Below are 27,119 nucleotides of genomic sequence, written 5' to 3'. Positions count from 1 at the left end.
AAGGATGTTGATATTCTTATCCCCCTCACCCTTTTTTTAAAAAAAATGGGGAAACTGTGGCACAGAAAGGTGACGTGACTTACCCAGTGTCACCCATTAGGCCAGTGGCAGAGCCAAGAAAGTAACCCCGGTCTTCCGAGTCCCTGTCCAGTGCTCTGTCCACTAGGACACACTGCCTCCCACTTGTCTCACCCACTACAACGATGAGCAAAGGATTGGAGCATCAGAGGAAGTGAGGAATGGAGCTAAAATTATCATCTTAAAAAAGATTAGGTGAGGGCAGGCCATGATCACAGGCTATTAATATTTTCAAGAGATCAGTGTGACAGAAGGAAAGAACTATTTGCAGGCTCAGAAGATGCAGGAGCTGTGGAGGGTGAAGGAAAAGCTAAGTGGGATTGGGGGTTAGGTGAAAAGTGAAACACACATCACCTTTGGTACAAACAGCCTTGTGAAAACTCCTTGACTCTGGCAACGATTGCTGATGCTCCTATCACGTTGCCTTTCTTCAGCTCTAGGCTGAAGAAAGTATGGGAGTGATGCCCTGGGCAGGGGAAATCAGCCCCCTGGTGCTGTGAAGTTGAAGTGGGACAAGTTTAGGATGACTGCATGACTCAGCTCTATCCCTGTGTGAGCCCCAAGGGTTTGTTTTGCTAGCTGTGGGCTGGCTGTCCAGGTGTCTCATTCCTAACTTCTGCTGCCTCAATCGCTCACAACTGGCTGCCCTGCCAGAAATGTCCCATAAGCTATTGCATCAGTTACCATGGAGCCTTCTCCAACGTGCTCGAGGCCCCGCCCTGACTCCCCATATCCCCCAAAGCCGGTGGAAGCTTAGCTTGGGCTGGTAGCCTAGAGCTGAGGCTCAGCCGGCTGGCTATGGCCAAGGGGGAACCAGGGCAACTCAGGTCAGGGGTTGGCTTGGGACTGGTCAGGCCGGCGCCTGGGGGCCAGCCAATGGCCCAGGAGTTGGGGCAATTTGGCCAGGGCTCCTCTGGCTGCGGTGGGCCTCAGGGCTTTGGCGGGTGGAAGGGAGGGGACGGGCAAGGTGGGGCGGGACCTCGGCAGAAGGGGCGGGGGGGGGAGTCTAGTCTCCTCAAAGGAGGCATTCACATACCACCCATGGACCCAATGCTTCCTTTGAGGAGTTACAAGAATTGCCACAAAACATTTTGAGCAGGAGCGGCTGAGTGTGGGACACTGAGGGTGCCCAGACCTGTGCAGCGCTATCTACATTAGGGCTATAGTCAAACCGGTTTGGCAGATCATTTAAAAAACCTGCGAGTTCACCCAGGCAAATGCTCCCTGAATCAGGGAATGCACTAAACTAGGTCAGTGCCAGACGTATGTTCAAATGGATCCCTGCTTAGCTGGGTTCACACACTGTTCTGTAACTTGGTTCTGCTTGGTTGAAAATTTGTTTAATGAGGACAGAGCTGTTTCCTTAACACAGTGTAAGGGCTTAACACACACAAGTTCTGCCACTTTAACTACCCTGGAACACTCCCTCTCGTGTGGCCACAGTTATTCTGCTATAGCTATTACCCTACAGTAGGGTTACCATATTTTGAGTGTCCAAAAAGAGGACATTCCACAGGGCCCCAGCCCCACCCACGCCTCCGCCCCAACTCCACCCCTTCCCCAAAGTCCCCGCCCCAACTCCGCCCCCTCCCCTGCTTCCCGCGAACATTTGATTCGCGGGAAGCCTGAAGCAGGCAGCAGGTAAGCTGGGGTGGGTGGGGGGAGGAGGCGCGGCCCAGTCTGCCCCTCCCCTCCAACCGAGAGGCTCCCTCCGGCGACCGGCCCCGGCCCCAGCGTCTCCAGCCTGGCTCGGCTCGGGCCCTGGGGTGCTGGCCCCGGGCCAGCCCCCGGCCGAGCACCACCAGGCCAGCACCGCCGGCCCCAGCCCCCGGCCCAGCACCGCCGGCCCCCGGCCCCGGCCCCGGGCCCAGCACCACCGGCCCCCGGCCCCGGGCCAGCGCCCTGGGCCAGCACCCCCGGCCCCGGCCCGGCCCCGGCCCCCGGCCCAGCACCGCCGGCCCCGCACTGCCGGGCCCAGCCTGGCCCTGCACCCCCGGGCCCTGGGCCGGGCCCTGGCCCAGCACCGCCGGCCCCAGCCCAGCACCCAGCGGCGCCGGCCCCTCCCTATTTTCCCGGACATGTTCAGCTTTTTGGGATTTCCCCCCAGACGGGGATTTGAGGCCCAAAAAGCCGGACATGTCCGGGAAAATCCAGATGTATGGTAACCCTACCCTACAGGAAGGAGAATAAGCTACATCAGTATAAGGCACTTTTATCCCCTTATAGCTGTGTCCACACTGGGGTTTGTATCAGCATTACTAGTTCAGTTACAAAAATATCACCAGTGTAACAGATTCATAGATGTTAAGGCAGAAGAGACTACTGTTATCATCTAGTCTGACGCCCTGCCTGGCACAGGTCAATAGACATATTTGTGCTGGTAAAAAACCCTGGGCCTAGACCAGGACTAAATTAACAGCGTGAAGAGGTCCATAAACCAATGGGCATCCCAGAGATTGCAACCACAAGTGTCCAGAAAGGTTTTGTAGGTGCCTGAAGTGCTCAGTGGGTAGATTGATGTCCTGAGACACTGAGCTGAAGCTCCAGTTTCTGCTGTTCTCATTTGCTGTCACTGGCACACAGCCCTGCCCAGTGCCAGCTGCTCCTTGCTCGCCTACAGCCCTGGCAGTTTGAGCTGTAACCACCATAAGATCTGAAAAGTTACTCAGGGTCTGGTGTGGAACAGGCTGCTTCCCAGGGCGGAGCCAGATGCTGGAGGGTATGGTGTTGGCGGTACAGTTGGTAGCACTCTTCCCTCTGAGCCAGTTCTGACCCTGTGCATCAGTAGGATGCTAGGGGGCTCTGGTCTGCGTTGGGTAACTACTGTACAAAATACTGCCTTGCCCTCTAAAGTCCCAGGGCAGGTGGGTAAATATTATCCCCCGCTTCCTAAGGGGCTGCCGGAGAGGTGAAGTTGTTTGTCCAAGGCCAAACAGCAAGTCATTGGCAGAGCTGCTCCCAATTCTCAGCTCTCAATCCTGTATCTCATTCCTCTAGATCTCACCTGTGGCCATTAGAGACCCAGTTTTTGTGTGGTGTTGAATTCCTCCTCTACTGTCAACTCCTGCGGAGCTGGATGAGAACTGAGTTTGCTCAGCATCTCACAAGAAGGGCCCAGCACCACTGGCAGATCTTCTGGTGAGAAAGGGTGTTAGCCTGGGTATTTTAGCCAAATTCCAACAGGGCTGATAGAAATCTGTCCTCCAAAATTCCCACTTCAGTTTCAGCTTGATAGAGCATCCTTCACTTCCTGTCTTAAACTGTAGCATCAAGTTGCACTGCAGTGTTTAACAGCTGTTGCGTTCAACCCCAAAAGCAGCTGCATTTCTGTGATGGAAATAAGTAATTCTCATAGATGTACCGCTGATAGAGCACTATGGGATCCTTCAGGCTGAGAGATGCTGTAGAGAAGCCAGAATGACAAGGCCAATGGAGACATTTCCTGAGCGCTGCCCAGCTGGGGTGAAACAGGACATTGTCTCCCCTCTGTGTAGTGCCTGACTCTTGCCTCTGTCATTGCAGTGGCAGCCACAGATGAGCATGAAGGCAGATGGTTGCGGATCTCTCGAGGCATCTAGAAAGACTAATGTGTAGTCCGGGGAGGAGCCAGTGGTCATGGTACATGTAGGTACCAGTGACATAGGGAAGGGTAGGAGAGACATCCTGGAGGCCAAATTTAGGCTGCTAGGAAAGAGACTGAAATCCAGGACTTCCATGATAGCATTCTCAGAAATGCTTCCAGTTCCACGAGCAGGGCAAGGTAGGCAGGCAGAGCTTCAGCGTCTCAATGCGTGGATGAGACGATGGTGTAGAGAGGAGGGGGTTTAGATTTATTAGGAACTGGGGAAACTTTTGGGATAGCGGGAGCCTATACAGGAAGGATGGGCTCCACCTAAACCAAAGTGGATCCAGACTGCTGGCACTTAACATGAAAAAGGTTGCAGAGCAATTTTTAAACTAAGAGATGGGGGCAAGCCAATCACTGCAGAGGAGCACGTGGATTAGACAGAGATTTCTCTTAGAGGAGAGTCTATTGATAGAGATTCTCTAGGTTTTAATCAGGAGGAGAGGATGGAAGAGGCTAAAGTAGGGGAGGGATAGCTCAGTGGTTTCAGCATTGGCCTGCTAAACCCAGGGTTGTGAGTTCAATCCTTGAGGGGGCCATTTAGGGAACTGGGGTAAAAATCTGTCTGGGGATTGGGCCTGCTTTGAGCAGCGGGTTGGACTAGATGACTTCCTGAGGTCCCTTCCAATCCTGATATTCTATGATATTCTATGAAAGTATGGGCCAGATCAGATGAGAAACATTCACATAAAAAAGAATCTGACACATCAGAAAAGGGCAGACAAATAAACAGTGACAAGATTTTAAAGTGCTTGTACGCAAATGCTAGAAGTCTAAATAATAAGATGGATGAACTAGAGTGCCTCGTGTTAAAGGAGGCTATTGATATAATAGGCATCACAGAAACCTGGTGGAGTGGGGACAATCATTCCAGGGTACAAAATATATTGGAAGGATAGAACAGGTCATGTGGGGGATGGAGGGGGGGTGTCACTATATGTGAAAGAAAATGTAGAATCAAATGAAGTAAAAATCTTAAATTAATCCACATGTTCCATAGAATCTCTATGGATAGTAATTCCATGCTCTAATAAGAATATAACAGTAGGGATCTATTATCGACCACCTGACCAGGACAGCGATAGTGACTAAGGCTAGGTCTACACTATGGGGGGGAGTCAACCTAAGATACGCAACTTCAGCTACGTGAATAGCGTAGCTGAAGTTGCGTATTTTAGGTCGACTTACCTGGCTGTGAGGACGGCGGCGAGTCGACCGCTGCCGTGCCGCCGTCGACTCTGCTTCCGCCTCTTGCCACGGTGGATTTCCAGAGTCGACGGCAGAGCCATCGGGGATCAATTTTATCGCGTCTTCACTAGACGCGATAAGTCGATCTCCAATAGATAGATTGCTACCCGCCGATCGCGGGTAGTGAAGACGTGCCCAATGAAATGCCAAGGGAGATTAGAGAGGCTATCAAAATAAAATAACTCAATAATAGTGGGGGATTTCAATTATCCCTATATTGACTCAGTACATGTCACCTCAGGGCGAAATGCAGAGACAAAATTTCTCGATACTTTAATTAACTGCTTCTTGGAGCAGCTGGTACAGGAACCCACAAGGGGAGAGGCAATTTTTGATTTAGTCCTGAGTGAAGCACAGGATCTGGTCCAAGAGGTAACTATAACAGGATGGCTTGGAAATAGTGACTCATAATATAATAACATTTAACATTCCTGTGATGGGAAGAACATCTCAACAGTCGAACACTGTGGCATTTAATTTCAGAAAGGGGAACTATGCAAAAATGAGGAGGTTAGTTAAACAGAAATTAAAAGGTAGTGACTAGAGCGAAATCCCTGCAAGCTGCATGGACACTTTTCAAAGACACCATAATAGAGGCCCAACTTACATGTATACCCCCAATTAAAAAACACATAAAAGAACTAAAAAAGAGCCACTGTGGCTTAACAACCATGTAAAAGAAGCTGTGAGAGATAAAAAGGCACCTTTTAAAAAGTGGAAGTCAAATTCTAGTGAGGTAAATAGAAAGGAGCATAAACACTGCCAAATTAAGTGTAAAAATGTAATAAGAAAAGCCAAAAAGGAGTTTGAAGAACAGCTAGCCAAAAACTCAAAAGGTAATAACAAAATGTTTTTTAAGTACATCAGAAGCAGGAAGCCGGATAAACAACCAGTGGGACCCCTGGACGATTAAGATACAAAAGGAGCACTTAAAACGATAAAGTCATTGTGGAGAAATTAAATGAATTCTTTGCTTCAGTCTTCACACCTGAGGATGTTAGAGAGGTTCCCAAACCTGAGCCGTCCTTTGCAGGTGACAAATCTGAGGAATTGTCACAGATTGAAGTGTCACTAGAGAAGGTTTTGGAATTAATTGATAAACTTAACAGTAACAAGCCAGATGGCATTCACCCAAGAGTTTTGAAAGAACTCAAATGTGAAATTGCGGAACTATTAACTATGGTTTATAACCTGTCCTTTAAATCAGCTTCTGTAAACAATGACTGGAAGATAGCTAATGTAACACCAATATTTAAAAAGGGCTCTAGCAGTGATCCCAGCAATTACAAACTGGTAAGTCTAATGTCAGTACCAGGAAAATTAGTTGACACAATAGTAAAGAATAAAATTGTCAGACACATAGAAGAACATAAATTGTTGGGCAAAAGTCAACATGGTTTCTGTAAAGGGAAATCACGTCTTACTAATCTATTAGAGTTCTTTGAAGAGTCAACAAACTTGTGGACAAGGGGGATCCAGTGGACATAGTGTACTTAGATTTCCAGAAAGCCTTTGACAAGGTCCCTCACAAAATGCACTTTCATAAATTCAGTTGTCATGGGATAAGAGGGAAGATCCTTTCGTGGATTGAGAACTGGTTAAAAGACAGGGAACAAAGGGTAGGAATAAATGGTAAATTTTCAAAATGGAGAGGGGTAACTAGTGTTGTTCCCCAAGGGTCAGTCCTAGGACCAGTCCTATTCAACTTATTCATAAATGATCTGGAGCAGCGTTTCCCAAACTGTGTTCTGCGGAACACTGGTGTGCCGCATGATGTGAATATGTGTTTTGTGAAAGAATCATAATTTTAAAAAGGGTCTTTAAAATTTTTTTAATTTTCAATTTGGCATATTTGAAGCACAGTTTACAACACTTTTTGAATGACTATAATTTAATATAAAACTCTTTTTCCAGTTATTGATAGATCTCATATTAAATATCATGGTGTAAATTGAACGCAGCACACAAGCATATTGATGTCTACCCCTTTCGGGCACGTTTCAGTTAGTGACGTCGTACCCCGTCCGCTCCAGGGTGCGCGAACTGCAGTGGTATGCACACACCATTCTCTTTACGCCATGTTGAATATAACATATTCACTCAACACGTTCAAACCTGTGGGTCTTTACCGTCTCTGCAATAAGCACAACTAAACTAGCTTCGCTCAAAACAATATAAATATTCGTGACAAACAAAATTTGACAAAAATCAGTATTTCTAAATATTTTTACTAAACCTAATCACCATGGATTTGTGGCTAAAAGAAGGAACTTTGAAACGAAAAGCAAGTTCTTCTGGTACTCCAACTGTGGCCGAAATAAACAAACAAAATATTGTGACACTTCAAAGTGAGGATGAACAATCGCAGTCTTTTGTTGCCAAAAAATCTGTTAGTACTAGTGAGTTATCCAAGGTGAAAGAATTTCCACTGAAGTATATCAAAAAACAAGAAGAAGCAGGTGTTAAAAGACCGAAATGAAAATATGATGAAAGTTATTTGTCTTTCGGTTTTACGTGTGTTGGAAATAAAGATGCTCCTGATGCGCAGTGCGTCGTGTGCAACAAAATACTAGCAAACAGTTCATTGGCTCCTGCTAAACTTCGTAGGCATTTGGAAACCAAGCATGCTGAATACAAAGACAAAGGTATACGTTTTTTCAAGAGGCAGCATGACTTACTTGGAAATTGTAAACTTTCAATGATTAAAATTGCTAAAACAGACAACGAAAGTGCAACAGAGACATCTTATTGGGTAAGTTACCGTATAGCGCTTGCCGGAGAAGCTCACACTATTGGAGAAATGCTTATCAAGCCTTGCGCAAAAGATATTGTAACGTGCATGTTGAGTGAGCAGTCTGGTAAAAAAAAAATTGATGCTGTATAGTTGTCGAATAATACTGTTGCACGCCATATTAAAGATCTTGCCGATGACATAGAAAAAGAGCTAGTTTGCTGACTGAAAATTTGCCATGAGTATTCATTGCAGCTAGTTGAGTCCACTGACGTTTCAGGACTTGCTGTGCTACTAGTATTTGTCCAATATAGATTTAATAATATTATTGAAGAGGACCTGCTCTTATGTGAATCTCTGCAAAGCAACACGACTGTAGAAGAAATATTCAACTGCATCAACAATTTTATCAGAAAGCATGAAATTAGTTGGGGAAAATGTATTGATGTATGTACTGACGGTGCTCAGGCAATGATTGGGAAGATGAAGGTAGCTGTAACGCGAATCATAAGTGTGGCACCAGAAAGCACTAAGAGCCATTGTGTTCTACACAGACAAGCACTTGCAGTTACAAAAATACCAGCATATCTGAAAATTGTGCTCAATGAAGCAGTACAAATTATCAATTTTGTCAAATCTCGACCACTTCAATCCAGGTTATTTAAAATTTTGTGCGAGGAAATGGGTAGTCAGCACAAAATGCTTCTTTTACATATGGAAATGAGGTGGCTATCCAGAGGAAAAGTGCTTGTGAGGCTTTCTGAGCTAAATAGTGAGCTACTGGTATTCTTCACTTCAGATAATTCAGGATGAAAATTTAATGACTGTATGACAAATTCCTCATGGCTAATGAGACTTGCGTATCTTGCAGATATTTTTGCAAAATTAAATGAAATTAATCTTTCGCTGCAAGGAAAGAATGTGACCATTTTTACTAGAATGGATAAAATTTCATCGTTAAGAAAGAAACTGGAATTCTGGGCATCTTCTGTAGAACAGAATAACTTTGACTGCTTCCCTACAGTACATGAATTTCTGACTGAAATAAATTCTACAGTCCATGAAGAAGTTTCCAGCACCATTTTACAGCACTTACATGACTTGCAGGCCTCTTCATTAGAATATTTTCGTCCAACTACTAATGATAATGCTTGGGTTCGAAATCCGTTTGTAATTACAGCCAAACCAGTCGGCTTTACTGCGCATGATTATGAAAGCCTAATTGACTTAATTTCTGACTCTGATTTGAATCCAAAGTTTAAGGAACTTCTGCTGAATAATTTTTGGAGCAGCCTAATCGAAGAGTACCCTAATGTGGCTAAACGTGCAGTTCGAGTGCTCCTTCCTTTTGCTACAACTTATTTGTGTGAGACAGGATTTTCGTATTATACTGCAACAAAAACCCAATATAGGAATAGGCTTGATGCTGCGCCTGACACGAGGATTCAACTTTCCAGCATTATTCCTAATATTAAGCGAATTTGTGATAGAAAAACGCAGAAACACCAATCCCAATAAATCCAAATTTGGGAATCCTGTTGTAGATGGGTCACCAGCCTGTTCACTGCCATTGTGGTTATATCTCTCCGTGGTGGGCAGTGTCCAAAAACTTCTGGGGGCCCATTAGCATGAGGCTTCCCAATGCTGCTACATGATGGAGCTGAGCCAATGGTGGGAAACTCCTGGGAAATGTCCCTAGTGTAGACAGGGTCTCTCTGGGTGGTTAGTAGAACTATTCCTTGGTTATACTACACTCACCCACCAACCAACCCCACCCCACAAAGATCTTCCCCAAGCTGGTCTGTCCCATGTTATTGGCACAAGTCAATCAGTGACGTTAGCGTCTTCCTAGGAACAGAAGAATGGTGAATTGGTGGGTTCTTTACTGTCACTCATGTAACCACAGTGAAGGTATTGTTTATATATGTTGTTGCAGCAGTGTGCGATGACAGTGTAATGACCAAGTAGGATTTTGTGGGAAGGACCGTAGAGCCATCATTGCACCCCTTCTATAGTTAATAAACCTGTGTTTGGTGTGTGAACTCAGTCTAGTCTGAGTAGCTCAGAAAACCTCGAACTTGCCTGCATTCAGCCCTATCTAGTTCTGTAGCAGTTGGTGTGCTCCTGCTGTTCATTTCAGCGCAAAGCCAGGACTGCGCAGACTGTCCCAAGAAAGCAATTAATCTATTTGCCTTTTGCTGTGACAGCTTAGTGCATCCCTGCAATATGGTCACCCGTGGCTTGTGCTGCTCGCAGAGAGAAGTACTATTTTACACTGAAAACAAGTCCCTGCGCTGCTCTTGGGGAAAGGGCTGCCTGGACATTATAAATACTAACTTCCCTTCACCCCTTCATGCCTGTTCAGTTGGGGTCTGGCACTCCTGAGCTGGAGAGTAAATCAGAGACATACAAGTGATGTTAGAACACAACCCATCAAGGGATTCCAAATAGCAGCTTGGAGCAACTGTTCCCCAGCTTAACCAGGTTTTAGGCAGAGCAGTGATTTGCTGCAGTTCCTCCTCCAGCACATGAATCACCCTGGGAATCACCCTGTAGCCTTTGTGTGCTGTGATTGATGGCGCTGCCTAAGTTCATCCTGGGCTAGCAGCGTGTTAGTCTCTCCGGGTTCCCTTTGCAGAAGGTTTGGCTGGAGCCAGTATATGCAATTTGTGTAAATCCTAGCCATGATTTTCAAATGTTGGTGCCTAAATTTAGGCTTCTGTGCCCAGAGTTAGGCACCTAAATGAAAGATCTAATTTCTTCAAATATACTGAGTACCCAGCTGTTCTCAGGGGAGTTGATGGGACTGCTTGGTATGTGGCCTTTGGGGAATTAAGTCACCTGTTTAGGTACCTTAAATATGGACTTAGCAGCCTAACCTTAGGCATCTGTGTTAAAAGTCTGTCCCAGGGAATGTCTCCCTGGCTTCCTCCTTGTGTCCTGTAAAGCTGCTAAAGCCTTGTCTGTCTGTCTGTTTGTGTCTGTCTCTTTAGAATGACTCCTGGGGGAAGCAGTATTCCTATGCACTGTTCAAGGCGATGAGTCACATGCTCTGCATTGGCTATGGGCAGCAGGCTCCTGTTGGCATGTCAGATGTGTGGCTCACTATGCTGAGCATGATCGTTGGTGCCACCTGCTATGCCATGTTCATCGGCCATGCCACAGCCCTCATCCAGTCTCTGGACTCCTCACGGCGGCAGTACCAGGAGAAGGTAAGGACCCTGCTTTGCCACAATTAGATTAGAGCTGAGGTGTCACCAATTTATGGATGGTTGGTGTCTTTTCATTCACTCAAAGAAAACCCCACTGGCCCCTGGGAAGAAATCAGCATAACAGCCTCAGGAGGCTGACTGTGGGGAGGCTGGCCAACCCATGACTCCACTCTCTTTCTAAAGGGACGCTATCAACTTCAGTGGCAGCTAAAATTTTCACCCACTTTGTCTCTTTCAGGTTTGGTTTCAAAGCCCACGTCAATCTTCCAGCGAGCACTGCTGTTTTTTAGCCAGGCCTTTCTTTAAAAGTATAAATTCCAACCACTCCAGCGCTTGTGAGCAACCCTGTGCTACCATATTGCTGCGTGTAGCTCAAAGCACACACGAGCCAAACAGACAATGAGTAGGCTGTGTAGCTGCCAGATTCACCACAGGGCGATACGGTGGCCAAATGTGATGACTTTACAGTGTCATGCTATTACATTGCACCCTTGTGTGTTAGCTGATGCAAAGTCAAGACAATAAGTCTCGTGGCACAGTTCTGTGATGGAGTTATTTTGTCCCAGCTGATACAAAAGGGCAGGAGTTCTAACTTAATTTGAAGCAGCCAGGCCCTGCATGGTAATGAAGAAGAAAAAGTGCTTGTAGAACTGTGTGTAGCTGTGGACCTAGAGTATAGGTGCCCAGAAGTGAGGAGTCTACTTAACAACAAGGGAGTTTGGTTACCTCCATACATGGAGACAGGCACTTACCACTGGTCAATAGAGTTCAATCACCTCTGGACAAGGAGGTAGATGGTCAGGGGAGCCAAGGTACCTCCAGAGTGGGAGACAGATGGTCTAATGGTCAGGGTGCTAGGAGTCAGGAGACCTGAGTTTTAATCCAGACTCTGGTACTGATTTGCAGGGTGACATTAGGCAAATGATTTTCCATCTCTATGCCTCAGTTTCCCCATCTACAAATGTGGGGGGTGATTATTATTTAAATGGGTAAAGCAACATGTTTTTAGGCTTCATAGAAGTGAGTTTTAAGGAGACACTGGAAGGAGATGGAGGGGTAGAATTGTGGGTCTGGTCCAGAAGAAGTTTCCAGCCATAGGAGATCAAAACTGGAAGTGTGAGGAGGAAGAAACAGAAGTGGCTGGTTGTATAGCTTGCACAGAGAGCAGGGGCAAGGCAGGGAGCAAAAGGGAACAAAAAAAGAAGTAGGCAGAACCTCATTTGTGGGGAGATCTTGAGCCTGAATTTGACTGAGAAGTTGAGAGGGAGCTAGGAAAGGAACTTGAAGGGAAACTGGGTATGATCAGAGCAGCAGGCAACGTAGATAATTTTGCCACTATATTGTGGGTGGTTTGGAAGGGGGAAAAGAGAGAGTGAGGAATGCAAAAATGAAGGAGCCCGCAGCAGTCACAGTGCAAATTGTTCAAGTGTGTGTAGAGTGTTTATACAAATGTGTTTGAAATGGCAGCGTGTAAGCTAAAGACTGATTTGCAAATTCAGCTGCCTGGACTTGGTAGCAACAGCTCAGTTTGCATCTGCGGGTCTGGGCAGTAGGGTTTGGTCCAGCCAGATTTGAAGTCCAGGATGGAATGTGGCCCATTTGTGTTTGATTCCGATCAATGTGCATAGTCCAGAGCTCTCAAGCACCAAACAGGAAATGAGGACACAGTTTAGCCATGGGGATTGGAGTGGAGGGTGGTTGGAGGGGTGTAGCATTTAAAGCAGGAATAGAATTTCAGGATGTTGTGAATGAGGGGTTAATCCTGCATGTATCTGAACATCTCCAGGGAAATCTTTATGGCAGAGTCAATGAGCAGTGAGGATATAGCAAAAAATATATTTTGTGTGTGCTGGTTACAGCGTATTCATTTCCCCTGGGTTTCTCTCAGGAGTACAGCCAGAGGGAATCGAGTACATTCAATTTCCTGTTGCAAATGGGGCAAAAGATGGCCTAAAAACAAATATATATTTACTTTCTGCATTCCCGGAACTTGAATAGCCATAATTAAAAATGAGTCTGCTTCATAATTTTCAGCTCCCCAGCTCAATTTAGCTCAGTCCTCCTGGGACAGCATTTTTGCTGGAGCATATTAGAAGCAGAGAGCTTCAGAGGGTTGATTTGGAGAAGCAGCCATCAGTCTGAGACTTATCCTGAGTTGTTGTAGTTGTTTGTATTCCCGCAGTGCCTAGCAGCCCTAGTTGCGGACCAGGCCCCCTCAGTGCTTTGGGCTGTGCCTCATTGGAATGGATGTTCTTGTGAAGTGGTCCATACTGTTTGGCCGGTTGGGCTGTTTCATGGGTATGATGGTTGTGGCCCTGCGCGGAGGAGCAGACAGAAAGTGTTGGTCTGAGGAATCTTTTATTGTATTCTTGGTTTTAAACAAAACTTTCCCTCAGGAAAAGGTTCAGATTCAAGCTTGCAGTAAAGTTTTAGGCTGGCTTATATTTTAGCCAAGCTAGTTTGCTCTTGCATTAGAAAGGCCAGTTGTACAAACAGGGCTTCGGAGGGCCAGAACTCAGGGCCGGACTCTGCAGTCGTCAGTGGGAGACTTGTCTGAGGAAGGAGTGCATGAGGTGTCCCTACATTCTTCAGTTTGTGATCCGAGCCATTGAATGGTTGGACAGCCTGCTCCAGTTCTAGCTATTGATCGCCCCTTGTGCCCATCCCTCACTGAATCTGAGCACCACCTGTATGAGAACAAACAGATCCTCACAGTGCTCCATGGGGTGGGGGAGCTGAGACACAGTGAGATTCAGTGACTTGGGCCTGGAATTGAACCCACATCGTGGGCGACCAAGCCTTGTGTGTAACTGCAAGTGCGTCCTTGGTCTTGAGCATCTTTCCTTCTTCCCTTGCATTGAGTCTGGCAGGGCATTGGTACAGCAGTTCCCTGAAGGTACCCCTGGCCTGCTGGTGATCCTGCCCAGATATCTCCAGGTAACTGCTATGCATAGGGAAAGGCCCCACAACAGAGAGATGCTGGGTCATTTGGCATGTGAACTGGGCTCAATCCTGGGGGGTGCTCCATGCCCTCAACTGCCAGGCTCTTCAGTGGGAATTGAGGGCATTCAGCACCTCAGGGATCCTTTCCCTGCCATTGCAGAAGCCTTTGGCCCTTAGGTACCTTAGTCCTTCCTGTTTGCCACCTGTGGTTCGTACCAATCCAGTCTCCTGAGGGCTGTGATACTTTTGTCTCAGCTTCGTTGTTGGGTTAGTGTGCAGGTGCTGGGTGGTGCTGGTGGCCTGTGATCTCCAGGAGGCCAGACTCGATGGTCTGGTCCAGTGGTTCTTAACCAGGGTTATGTGTCGCCCCTGGGGGTACTTAGAGGTCTTCCAGGGGTACATCAACTCATCTAGATATTTGCCTAGTTTTACAAGAAGCTACATAAAAAGTAGGACTGTCAAGCGATTTAAAAAAAAGTAATCGCGATTAATCGTGCAATTAAAAAAATTAATCGCGATTAATCGCACTGTTAAACAATAATAGAATACCATTTATTTAAATATTTTTGGATGTTTTCTACATTTAGCAAGGTATTTATGTGCCAGATATGCCAAAGATTCATATGTCCCTTCATGCTTCAGCCACCATTCCAGAGGCTATGCATCCATGCTGATGACAGGTTCTGCTCAATAAGAATCCAAAGCAGAGCAGACCGATGCATGTTCATTTTCATCATCTGAGTCAGATGCCACCAGCAGAAGGTTGATTTTCTTTTTTGGTGGTTCGAGTTCTGTAGTTTCTGCATCGGAGTGTTGCTCTTTTATGACTTCTGAAACCATACTCCACACCTCTTCCCTCTCAGATTTTGGACGGCACTTCAGATTCTTAAACCTTGGGTCAAGTGCAGTAGCTATTTTTAGAAATCTCACATTGGTACCTTCTGTGCATTTTGTCAAATCTGCAGTGACAGTGTTCGTAAATCAAACAACATGTGCTGGGTCATCATTTGAGACTGCTATAACATGAAATATATGGCAGAATGCAGGTAAAACAGAGCAGGGGACATACAGTTCTCCCCCAAGGAGATCAGTCACAAATTTAATTAAAGCACTATTTGCTTAACGAACATCAATAGCATGGAAGCATGTCCTCCGGAAAGGTGGCTGAAGCACGAAGAGTCATATGAATGTTTAGCATATCTGGCACATAAATACCTTGCAACGCCGGCTACAAAAGTGCCATGTGAACTCCTGTTCTCACTTTCAGGTGACATTGTAAATAAGAAGCAGGCAGCAATATCTCCCATAAATGTAAACAAACTTGTTTGTCTTAGCGATTGGCTGAACAAGAAGTAGGACTGAGTGGACTTGTAGGCTCTAAAGTTTTACATTGTTTTGTTTTTGGGTGCAGTTATGTAACAAAAAAAATCTACATTTGTAAGTTACACTTTCACGATAAGATTGCACTACTGTACTTGTATGAGGTGAATTGAAAAATACTATTTATTTTGTTTATCATTTTTACAGTGCAAATATTTGTAATAAAAAATAATATAAAGTGAGCACTGCACACTGTGTATTCTGTGTTGTAATAGAAATCAATATAGCAGAAAATGTAGAAAAACATTCAAAATATTTAATACATTTCAATTGGTAGTCTATTGTTTAACAGTTCAAATAATCATGATTAATTTTTTTAATCGCAGTTAATTTTTTTGAATTAATCGCAAGTTAGCCTCAATTAATCGACAGCCCTAATAAAAAAGCACTAGCGAAGTCAGTACAAACTAAAATTCCATACAGACAATGACTTGTTTATACTGCTGTAGATACTATGCACTGAAACATAAGTACAATATTTGTATTCCAAATGATTTATTTTATAACTAGGTGGTAAAAATAAGAACATAAGCCATTGTTCAGTAAGTGTGCTGTGACACTTTTGTATTTTTAGGTCTGATTTTGTAAGCAAGTACTTTTTAAGTGAGGTGAAACTTGGGAGCATGCAAGACAAATCAGACTCCTGGCAGTGGTACAGTAGTCTGGAAAGGTTGAGAGCCACTGGTCTGGTCCCTTCTGGCCTGGAATGCTGTGGTTCTGTGATGGGCCCTGATCGAGCACTGCTTGTTGTTTCCTGCCTTGCCTTGAAAGGGCTGATTGCCCAGTGACATCCCAGGGAGGGTAGAAAATGGCTGCTCTCAAAGCTGTGCACTTTACACCCAAAGGCGCTTTGCCGTGTAAATGGTGCGATTCAGCCAAGAATCCCCCTGGCATCTTGCTGTGCTAGACCAGACTTGGCGAGGCTTTTCCCCCTTGCCGAATCTGACATTTTACATTGTTTATTCCCCCTTAGCCATGTCACAAACCCATGAATCCCCCTCCCTGCCTATCTACCAGCCTGTCCTCTTCTCCAGGCTCCCTCCAGCTCTGCTTCTTCTGTCTGCACTGGTGATTAAAGGTCTTGTGTAAGAGGAGCTCAGGTGTTGGGCTCCCAGCAGGGCCATGTGCCCAGGTGGGGGGAGGGTGACATGGGCTGTTAGAGGAGGCCAGGCTCAATGACAAATTTGCCACTGTTCATCTCCAGCTGCTCCCACTCTCCTGCTCGCCGCGCCGAGAAGTCCTATTGATTTCTCATTGTCCTAGAGCTCAGCAGGATTAATATTAATGGGAAGTCATTATTCACCCCCCTTGATATACTCTGTAACCTTGAGCCAGCTGGGAGAGCTGAATGTACTGCCTCCGTACTTCTTTGAACAGGACAGAGAGGCTGGGCTCATAAGAACGGCCATACTGGGTCAGACCAAAGGTCCATCTAGCCCAGTGCCCTGTCTTCCAACAGTGGCCGATGTCAGGTGCCCCAGAGGGAATGAATAGAACAGGTAATCATCAAGTGATCCATCCCCGTGTTGCCCATTCCCAGCTGCTGGCAAACAGAGGCTAGGGACACCATTCTGCCCATCCTGGCTAATAGCCATTGGTGAACTTATCCTCCATGAACTTATCTAGTTCTTTTTTTAACCTTGTTATAGTCTTGGCCTTCACAACATCCTCTGGCAAGGAGTTCCATAGGTTGACTGTGCATTGTGTGTGGGCTCCCTGGACCCCACTTCTCCCTCTCTCATCCCACCAGGAAACCAGTAGGCACTGGGAGCTAGGTGTGAACTGTAGGGAGGTGTTACTCTCCCTATTATCTCCTGAGATGCAGCCACTGACAAGAACTAGGTCTTGCTGCTGTTAGCCATGCAGAGTCCAATCTAGCTGAAATTTCTTCCCAGAGTCCCCTCTCCCTTTCCAGATCTCACATGCTCTCTCAAGCTCTCTTCTCCACACCTTCATTGCTCTCCATGCTGCCCATTATAAGGCAGCTGTAAATATATAGTTACACACTGGACCGTTAGGTAAATATTTGCGTGTAGCCCCAGACTGGCTTGTCACTGCACCAAAGGGGCAGCGTCCGTTCTTATGCACAGTCACGGGGGACTGTTGGATTGTCTGGGTTTTTTTGAAAGAGGCATTAAAACAGGGGTGGACAAACTTTTTGGCCCGAGGGCCACATCTGGGTGAGGAAATTGCATGCAGGGCCATGAATGTAGGGCTGGGGCAGGGGGTTGGGGTGTGGGAGGGAGTTCGGGGTGTGGGAAGGGGTGCAGTGTGCAGGAAGGGGCTCAGGGCAAGGGGTTGGGGTGCAGGGTGCGGCAGAGGGCTCAGGGCAGGGGGTTGTGGTGCAGGGTGCAGGAGGGGTTCGGGGTGCGGGCTCTGGCCCAGCGCTGTTTACCTGGAGCAGCTCCGGGATGGCAGCAGCACGCAGCGGGGCTAAGGCATGCTTCCTTCCTGCCCTGGCCCTGCACTGCTCCCGGAAGCGGCCGGCACCACGTCCCTGGGGCCCCTGGGGGAGGGGGGAGCAGAGGGCTCCGCGCGCTGCCATCACCTGTGGGTACCGACCCCGAAGCTCCCATTGGCCGCAGTTCCCCGTTCCCAGCCAATGGCAATCTCGCGGGCTGTAATTTGCCCACTCCTGCATTAAAAAGAGACACGCTTACACTGCAGTATTCAGGGTCTGCTTACCGCTCTCAAACCCCAGCAGAGAGTCCCTGCTTAACCTGCCTTCTTGTGTCTGGGCGTTGGATCTTACATGGTCCTTTCCCAGGGGTCACCAGCCACTTGGAAATGAGTGGGGCTTTCCTGATTTGCACAAATCTGTCCTGTATCCTGTGAATCTAGCCTGGGCTTTTCCAAGCTGAGTGGGACGTGACTGCCAGTTCCCATGATCTCAGGCCTGTTGTTTGGGAGATAGACCTGAACTCATTCTCTGCCTCTCCATGGCATCACAATGGGTCAGTATGAGAAAATACAAACCTCAACTCATGATTTAGTCCCACCAGGAAAAAGTGCCCTGAGTCAGATTAACATGACTGCAGCCCTCTTAAAAGCTCCAGGCCAAACAAAAGTTTGAGAAGAGAGAAGGTGTCTCTAAAACATGTAAGTGGATTTGGGGCTGGGCTGATGGCCCGGGAGACTGAGGTTCTGCACCCAGAAAACTAGCAGAGTAGAAGCAACACTAGGAGAAACTGCACCAGAGGCAGCACTTCCCAGGTGAGAGGGCAATCCAGCCCTCAGGGCCCATTCAGGCCTTGGCCTCTCTTCTAAGACTGCCAGCACCTGAGCTAATTAGTGCCACTGGCTATTTGTCCCAGTGGGAACTGGAATGAAACTGCCACTAACTTCACTTAGGCATCCAAACAGCCCTCAGCTGGCAACAGGTGGCATTCGCTGCCAGCCTGGAGGTTAAAACTTCTCTCTGCCATCAGCCATTCCCTGGCAATTTCCTTTCTAAGTGTGCACTGTGAGGATGATTCACCTCTGTTTGCTAAGAACTATCCTTAGAACTGTTTTATCTCCATGTCTGTATGTCTCCTTGTGTTAGGGTGAGTAAAAGAACTCAAAGTTGAGAGTGAGGCATGTAATCTCTGAGCTTTACTGATCATGTCTGCATCACATGGGTGGTCCAAGCTGGGCTCAGACTCCGTGGGCACTGGCGTCTGGGTAGATTCTCTGAGAGCTGGGCTGGATTCTTTGGATGTTTTCAAGTCCTCACTCAGAATGTGGCAGAAAAGTCACCAGGACGTTGCAAAGTCCACAACCTGTTTCATACAGGCCATCGAACAGCTGGCATTGGTAATGACGGTTGGCTTTGAGTCACACAGCCTGTGCTCTGAACCCCAGTCACACCACCTCCACCACCATCTGGTTTCAAATAGTTTGTAAGAAACAGGTGACTAGTCTTCCTGAATAGTGCTTTAGAAAGGGGCTCCCAGATGCCCAACCTGGGGCAATAACCCCTTATATCAGCCAGCTCAGGGAGATCCCCAGCATGCAACAGGTGTTGAGGTCTGGGTACGTCAATCTTATTCAGTAGTTTTCAACCAGGGGTACGTATACCCCTAGGGGTACACAGTGGTCTTTTGGGGGGTACATCAATTCATCTAAATATTTGCCTAGGTTTACAACAGGCTACGTAAAAAGCACTAGCAAAGTCAGTACAAACTAAAATTTCATACAGACAATGACTTGTTTATACTGCTCTATATACTGTACACTGAAATGCAAGTACAATATTTATATTCCAATTGATTTACTTTATAATTATACGGTAAAAATGAGAAAGTAAGATGTTTTTCAGTAATAGTGTGCTGTGACACTTTTGTATTTTTAGATCTGATTTTGTAAGCAAGTAGTTTTAAAGTGAGAAGAAACTTGGGTTGGGGGTGCACAAGACAAATCAAACTTCTGAAAGGGGTACAGTAGTCTGGAAAGGTTGAGAGCCACTGATCTTATTGACTTCAGTGTATATGTGGGTGCACCTGAGCCTGTGGGAGGGTGAGTGTACATGTGAAACACTGTGCATGTGCATGCATGCAGGGGTGGGATGGTGGGAGTTAACTGCATGTGCACCACATACCTAGCCAACATGTACAAATCACTGTGGGCCAAACTAATCCATGGCACGACTCCAGTCTTGTCAATGGAATTACACCAGGGATGAACTGGCCAATTGCAGGAAAAGGCTAAGATTTTGACATCTGTTATTCCCGTGAGTGAATCTCTGCAGAGGGTGCATGTTTTGGTCCTGTAGCCATGTGCAGCAACAATCTGGCCTGAGAAGTGTGTTTGTGTGTGTGTGTCTGCACGTGTTCACAGTGAGGAGAACGCTCTTGTCATTAGCAGTTCAGTACATCCCACGTGTGGGGGGACAGGAAGGTTCAAACTTCATTATCAGTTTTCAAATTCATTTCTGCACATGCATGGGAAAATAAATGAGTAACGCTGAGAGCCGAGCCTCCCTGCTGAGCAGTGACCCCGGCGGGAACCGGAGGTGTCTGCTCCGCGGGCGCTGATTGGAATTGCACAGCCTCTTCATTCCCCACCCCCTCCCCTACCCCTCCATTGCGCTTTCCTCCTGCTCACTGCTGCAAAAGGAGCGTTTTCTCCATTACCCCGGCCTCTCCAGACCCGCTGGCAATGAATGTCCCATCCAGGGTGAACTGAGTGCGCAGGCTGGGATCTTTGAAGAGCTGTGTCCCAAGGGAAATCCCAGCCCCAGAGCCAGGGCCAGCTCTAGGCACCAGCAAACCAAGTACATGCTTGGGGCAGCACATTTTCAAGGGCGGCATTCTGGCCATTTTTTCCCCCCTTCAGGCGGCAAAAGCCTAGAGCCGGCCCTGGCACCAGCAGCGCGTTGCACTCTGGGGCTGCTGCAGTTCGCACTGCGGGGGAGCAGTGCCCGCACCTTGTGGCTGGGCCGGGCAGGCTCCGAGCAGGAGACACTCGGGCTGGGGGCCAACCCGCGGGGCACACGGAGCTGCCTGCAGGTGCCGCAGGGCGGCTGCCCCCCAGCGCCACAGCCGGGGCTGAGCGAAGCGGCCCGAGCCACCCAGGGACTGCGGAAGTGCAGCCAGAAACAGCAGCAGCAGCGGGGCCATAGAGGGCGGGGCGCTGCCGCCCGGGGCCCGTGTCCCGCTCTCCGGGGCTCCACTCCCTCTGGGGCTACCCTGCCCTGGATCCTCAGTCCCCTGCCTGGGCGGTCCCCCGGCTCTGCCCTCCTGGGTCCTGGCCGGTCCTGGAGGCGGGACCCTGGGCTGAGGCGCGGCCCAGGACACCTGCTGCTTATCCCGACCCTGCCAGCGCCTGACCAGCGGGAGGTTGGGGGGAGCGGGCAGAGTCAGCACTGGTGGGAGGGAGCCCAGGGCTGGGGTGGCAGGAGGTGTGGGGGGGGGGGGAGGAAAAGAGAGAGCCCAGGGCTGGGGCGGCGGGGGGGCAGGTGCGGGGGGGATGAGAGCCCAGGGCTGGGGTGTGGGGCAGCAAAAATTTTTTTGCTTGGGGCCCAAAAAACCTAGAGCTGGCCCTGCCCAGAACAGTGTCTAATGTGACAGATTGCACTGATCTTGTTTCAAGCGAAAGGTGGGGACTGGAGAAGAGAGGAGTGAGTGGGGAAGGCCAGGAGTGGGAGGGAAGAAGGCTTCCTATGTGCAGAAACCTTCCTTGCTGATTCTCTGAGAAATGTGTCCAGATCTATGGTATTATAGCTGTCACATGGAGCCATAACAAGGAGCAATGGGGTAAAATGAGTTTAAAAGTGTTCAGCACCCAAGAGCTTTGAGTGAGCTGTGCAGGGAAGGGGGAATAGACAGGAAACTAGAGTGACCCACCCTGGGAGAAAAAGATCCTTCCCTTCTAATAAACTAGTGTTGCCTTCCAGGGCTTGCTGGGAAAAGCAGATGGGGGGAGGGATAGCTCAGTGATTTGAGCATTGGCCTCCTAAACCCAGGGTTGTGAGTTCAATCCTTGAGGGTGCCACTTAGAGATCTGGGGCAAAATCAGTACTTAGTCCTGCTAGTGAAGGTAGGGGGCTGGACTCAATGACCTTTCAAGGTCCCTTCCAGTTATAGGATATCTCCATTTATTATTATTACTTGAAGAAGATGAATTGAGATTTAAATCCCCCCAATTTTCTTCAGAGAGATTCAGATAATCCCTAAATGAGTCTTTTTGGGTTGAACATGGGGGTGTCACTAATCTCTGCATATGTCACTGAGCTCCAGGCAAATTCAAGAGCACAAGTGAGGGAACTGAGCAGACGACTGCAGGAGAGAGGCTGGGCAAAATGGGCCTGCCGAAATCAGACCTGGACGCAGCCTTCACCCACAACTCTCACCGCAATCAAAAAGAAACAGTGTCTCTCTCTCTAACAGATCCTCTCTGAGGAGTTCTCCGCTCACTCTTCCTGCAGTGCATTTTCATTTTTGGAGTAGCCTCTGCATTTGTGGGTTTTGTCTTGGACCAGAACCTTAGGAGTTTAAATGCTACGTGAATTGTTGAGCATGTGTTAGTCACAGCCCTGCTGATGGCAGGACATACCAGGAAGCTTGAGATCTCCAGTGCAGTTTTCAGGTAAAGTTCAGATAACGATTGACATTTTGGGGTGCAGAATGGATTCGCTGAGCCTTTTGGCTCTCTCATCACTAGTAAAACTGTAGGCAAGGTGGAGCAGTGAGTTTTTAATGCTCTATTGAATCTGTTGAGAGATGCTGGTTGGGCAGGAGCAGGGAAGGGAGAGCTATGGTTTGAGTCACATAGGGACCTGGCTGATGGGATGGCTCTGGAGACACAGGTCAGGGAGTGCCTGGTCTGTAGAGATCAAAGGCAATTGAACCGCAATTTAGATGACACTGAGATGAGGCAATTGTAGGAAAATGGAGTTCAGTCTAATTATCAGAGTTCACCCTGTGAGCAAACAACCCAGGTGTTTCTTAACTAGCAGTTGGCTGTTGTCTCCAGACAAGAGGCTGTGTGAAAGAGCAGAAGAGCCCTCTGAGCTGCTGGTGGGCTATGGTTGTGATCCCACTTCAGGCTCCACAATCCAGGGAAAATTCCCTCAAATGACAGAACCAGGGCACAGGCTTTGCACAGGCACAGCGATCATGCCCGCAGGCTGGCTGGCCTGCACAGGGTGAGGAGCTCAGCTAGGGAAGGGGGCGACTGTCTAAAGCTAAAATTACAAATGCTATTAACATTCAGAGTTGGCAATGAGAAAACACTCTAACATGAGCACACCTGGTCCCCCAGATACCCTCTCACCTTCTCAGTGAGGCTGAGACTGGCATTTAGCTTTTCCAGTGAGTTCAAAGGAGCAAGATCAGGCCCTCTTTAATTTTCAGCATCGAGCTGAGCAGACAGGGTATAGTTCCTCTCTGACTCAGCACTGAATAGTAGTGGGGACTGAGTACTAGCCAGTGGCACAAGAAGAACACTCACCTTCCTGAACCAGTCTAGCAGCAGTTTGTATCTGTGGCTACAGCAGGTAATCTCAGCATTGCTAACCCGAATCTCTTAGAGGATCAGCTGCTGTGGGGGCTCCAAGGAAAGACGTAACCAGAGGAGAAAGATCTGGAACCCTGTCATTCCTAGGACTGTCTCAGAAATGCACTGCTAGTCTGAGGAACCATCTTTAAATTCATGGTCTGATAGCTCGAAGGATCTCAGACATACAAGCACATGCCAGCAGAAAGCTGTGATTTGCATAGCGATGGTATAAGGCATATGTCCCTAGCTCTGGGAGGTTGAGATATGTTTAAATTCACATAATTCTGATTACCATTTTATTTTTAATCCCACTTCAATACCAGCATGATTTTTAACTATCTCAGCAACTGCTAGACTAGACAATCCATGCATTTCAGCATCTGAAAGCAGCTTGGAACCCTCGCTTTCAAATGCTATAAAGCTACACCTCCTACTACTACTGTCAAACCTGAAGAGGGTGGGGAAAGCAAGAAGGTAATTGGAACTACATGATTTTATGGTGTGTTACCTCTTAACCTGGTTTACTTAGAAACTCTTTGGTAAGACCAGTAAATGCTTGCCAATCCTGGGCTTGGGCCAGCAATCAGAAAGAAAGGAGCTTGACCCCTGTGCATGCATTTTATTTCTACTAGTCTTCAGTGCGGGCTCCAGCAGGATAGCAGGAGTGCCCTCTGTACTGCATTCTCATTAGCGGGAGACAACAATCAGTCACACTCTTCCCAGCAGCTCCTCCTCACATTGGGAGGATCCAGCCTGCTTTCTTTGAATGTTAGTGGATAACTCTCTGCTCCCCAGTTTGTGTGCTCTCTGGTTCATATTTTCTTCAGCCATTTTATACCATAAGTAACTGGGTAGATGGTCAGTCCTTGGGTGCAGCACATGCTTTGTTTCCCTGGGGCTGAGCAACTGTCGTAAATTTTGTGGCTCTGGTATCTTCATTACTGGCAATTACTGTTCAATGCTGGAGGTTCTCCAACTAGATGAGGACTTGGTCCTAGCTGGTCTGGGGGGCCAGCTCTTTAAACAGCCACAGAGCTAGAACAATGCTCCTCATTAGGGTGGCCAAGTGCCTGGTTTTTGACCAGAAATTCTGATCAAAAAGAGGACTTGACAGTGTCCAGTCAGATCTACTGACCAGACACTCAATATTCGGTTACTGCGGGCAGGAGAGGTGCTGGATCATCACCTGCGCCAGCCCCTATTCAGCTGGGGTTACCACCTACCAGTGTCGGGTGGCTGCAGCTCCCAGTCCTGGCTCCGTAGGCAAGTCTCTCCTCACCTGGCCGGGGGTTGGGAAGGGAAAAACAGCAAGCGACATGGGGGAGGGGAGAAGAGGAGTGAATGGGGGCAGGGCCTCTGGGGAAGAGGCAGGGCAGAGGTAGTGCTTTGTGGGGAATAGGTGAGGCGGGGTGGTTCCGACACTCCTGCTGGAGTGTCTGGTTTTTAAATATTACCAAGTTGGCAACCCTAAACAAATATCTAAACAAATACTTTGCCTCAGTCTTTAATGAGGCTAATGAGGAGCTTAGGAATAATGGTAGGGTGACAAATGGGAATGAGGATATGGAGGTAGATATTACCACATCCGAGGTAGAAGCCAAACTTGAACAGCTTAATGGGACTAAATCGGGCGGCCCAGATAATCTTCATCCAAGAATATTAAAGGAACTGGCACATGAAATTGCAAGCCCATTAGCAAGAATTTGTAATGAATCAGTAAACTCAGGGGTTGTACCATACGACTGGAGGATTGCTAACATAGTTCCTATTTTTAAGAAAGGAAAAAAAGGTGATCCGAGTAACTATAGGCATGTTCATTTGACATCTGTAGTATGCAAGGTCTTGAAAAAAATTTTGAAGGAGAAAGTAGTTAAGGACATTGAGGTCAATGGTAATTGGGACAAAATACAACATGGTTTTACAAAAGGTATATCATGCCAAACCAACCTGATCTCCTCCTTTGAGAAGGTAATAGATTTTTTAGACAAAGGAAACGCAGTGGATCTAATTTACCTCGATTTCAGTAAGGCATTTGATACAGTTCCTCATGGGGAATTATTAGCTAAATTGGAAAACATGGGGATCAATATGAAAATTGAAAGGTGGATAAGGAACTGGTTAAAGGGGAGACTACAACGGGTCATACTGAAAGGTGAACTATCAGGCTGGAAGGAGGTTACTAGTGGAGTTCGTCAGGGATCGGTTTTGGGACCAATCTTATTTAATCTTTTTATTACTGACCTTGGCACAAAAAGTGGGAATGTGCTAATAAAGTTTGCGGATGACACAAAGCTGGGAGATATTGCTAATACAGAGAAAGACCGGGATATCATACAGGAAGATCTGGATGACCTTATAAACTGGAGTAATAGTAATAGGATGAAATTTAATAGTGAAAAGTGCAAGGTCATGCATTTAGGGATTAATAACAAGAATTTTGGTTATAAATTGGGGACACATCAGTTGGAAGTAACAGAGGAGAAGAACCTCGGAGTATTGGTTGATCACAGGATGACTATGAGCCGCCAATGTGATATGGCTGTTAAAAAAGCTAATGTGGTCTTGGGATGCATCAGGCGAGGTATTTCCAGAAAAGATAAGGAGGTGTTAGTACCATTATACAAGACACTGGTGAGACCTCATCTGGAATATTGTGTGCAGTTTTGGTCTCCCATGTTTAAGAAGGATGAATTCAAACTGGAACAGGTACAGAGAAGGCTACTAGGATGATCCAAGGAATGGAAAACCTGTCTTATGAAAGGAGACTCAAAGAGCTTGGCTTGTTTAGCCTAACCAAAAGAAGGCTGAGGGGAGATATGATTGCTCTTTATAAATATATCAGAGGGATAAATATCAGGGAAGGAGAGGAATTATTTAAGCTTAGTACCAATGTGGACATAAGAACAAATGGATATAAATTGGACATTAGGAAGTTTAGACTTGAAATTAGACAAAGGTTCCTAACCATTAGAAGAGTGAAGTTCTGGAACAGCCTTCCAAGGGGAGTAGTGGGGGCAAAAGACATATCTGGCTTCAAGACTAAGCTTGATAAGTTTATGGAGGTGATGGTATGATGGGATAGCCTAATTTTGGCAATTTATTGATCTTTCATTATTAGCAGGTAAATAGGCCCAATGATCTGTGATGGGATGTTAGATGGGGTGGGATCTGAGTTACTACAGAGAATTCTTTCCTGGCTGCTGGCTGGTGAGTTTTGCCCACATGCTCAGGGTTTAACTGATCACCATATTTGGGGTCAGGAAGGAATTTTCCTCCAGGGCAGATTGGCAGAGGTCCTGGAGGTTTTTCGCCTTCCTCTGCAGCATGGGTCACGGGTCACTTGCTGGAGGATTCTGTGCACCTTGAGGTCTTTAAACCACTATTTGAGGACTTCAATAACTCAGACATAGGTTAGGGGTGGGTGAGATTCTGTGGCCTGCGTTGTGCAGGAGGTCAGACTAGATGATCATAATGGTCCCTTCTGACCTTAAAGTCTATGAATCTATGAAAACCCTAGCTCCTCTGCAAGTAGGATCAGCAGCCTGCTGTGGCAGAGGGTCGCGGGGACATCCCCATGTATTTGCTTCTGATTTACTCCCACCTGTGCTGCACAGAAATGCTCCCCCACAGCCAATTAGGAATAGGTAGCCATCAAAGAAGCCACTAGACTGCTCCTTTAGTCAGCTAAGAGAAGGGGCTGTAGAGCAGTGCTGACTACAGCATTCTGTCATCTCCCTGCCTCTGTGTTTGCAGCATTCCCATGTCCTTGCTGAGCAGAGGGTAAGGTCTGGATCTGGGTCTAGAGTGGCATAGGGATGAATGACACACTTAGTAGAGCCCTGGGTATAGACATGCAGCTGCCCAGGGGCAGATCTACGTATTTTGCCGCCCCAAGCATGGCAGTCATGCAGCCTTTGGCGGC

The 27,119-nt window shown here is 47.3% G+C and overlaps 1 protein-coding gene across 3 annotated transcripts in view; it reads left to right on the top strand.

The window, feature by feature from the left end:
• HCN4 (hyperpolarization activated cyclic nucleotide gated potassium channel 4) overlaps window positions 1-27,119 on the top strand; it is a 208,905-nt gene that overhangs the window by 125,945 nt on the left and 55,841 nt on the right. For all 3 annotated transcript variants that reach the window (XM_005280998.5, XM_065559686.1, XM_065559687.1), the window contains one exon: window positions 10,676-10,894. In XM_005280998.5, coding sequence (XP_005281055.2) covers window positions 10,676-10,894 — 219 coding nt within the window. The remainder of the gene's footprint in view (window positions 1-10,675; window positions 10,895-27,119) is intronic.

The sequence above is a fragment of the Chrysemys picta genome, chromosome 10, assembly GCF_011386835.1.
Source record: "Chrysemys picta bellii isolate R12L10 chromosome 10, ASM1138683v2, whole genome shotgun sequence".
In the NCBI taxonomy this organism is placed as follows: domain Eukaryota; kingdom Metazoa; phylum Chordata; order Testudines; family Emydidae; genus Chrysemys; species Chrysemys picta.
The sequence above is the reverse complement of the archived record's forward strand: the minus strand, read 5'-3'. Positions and strand labels throughout refer to the sequence as shown.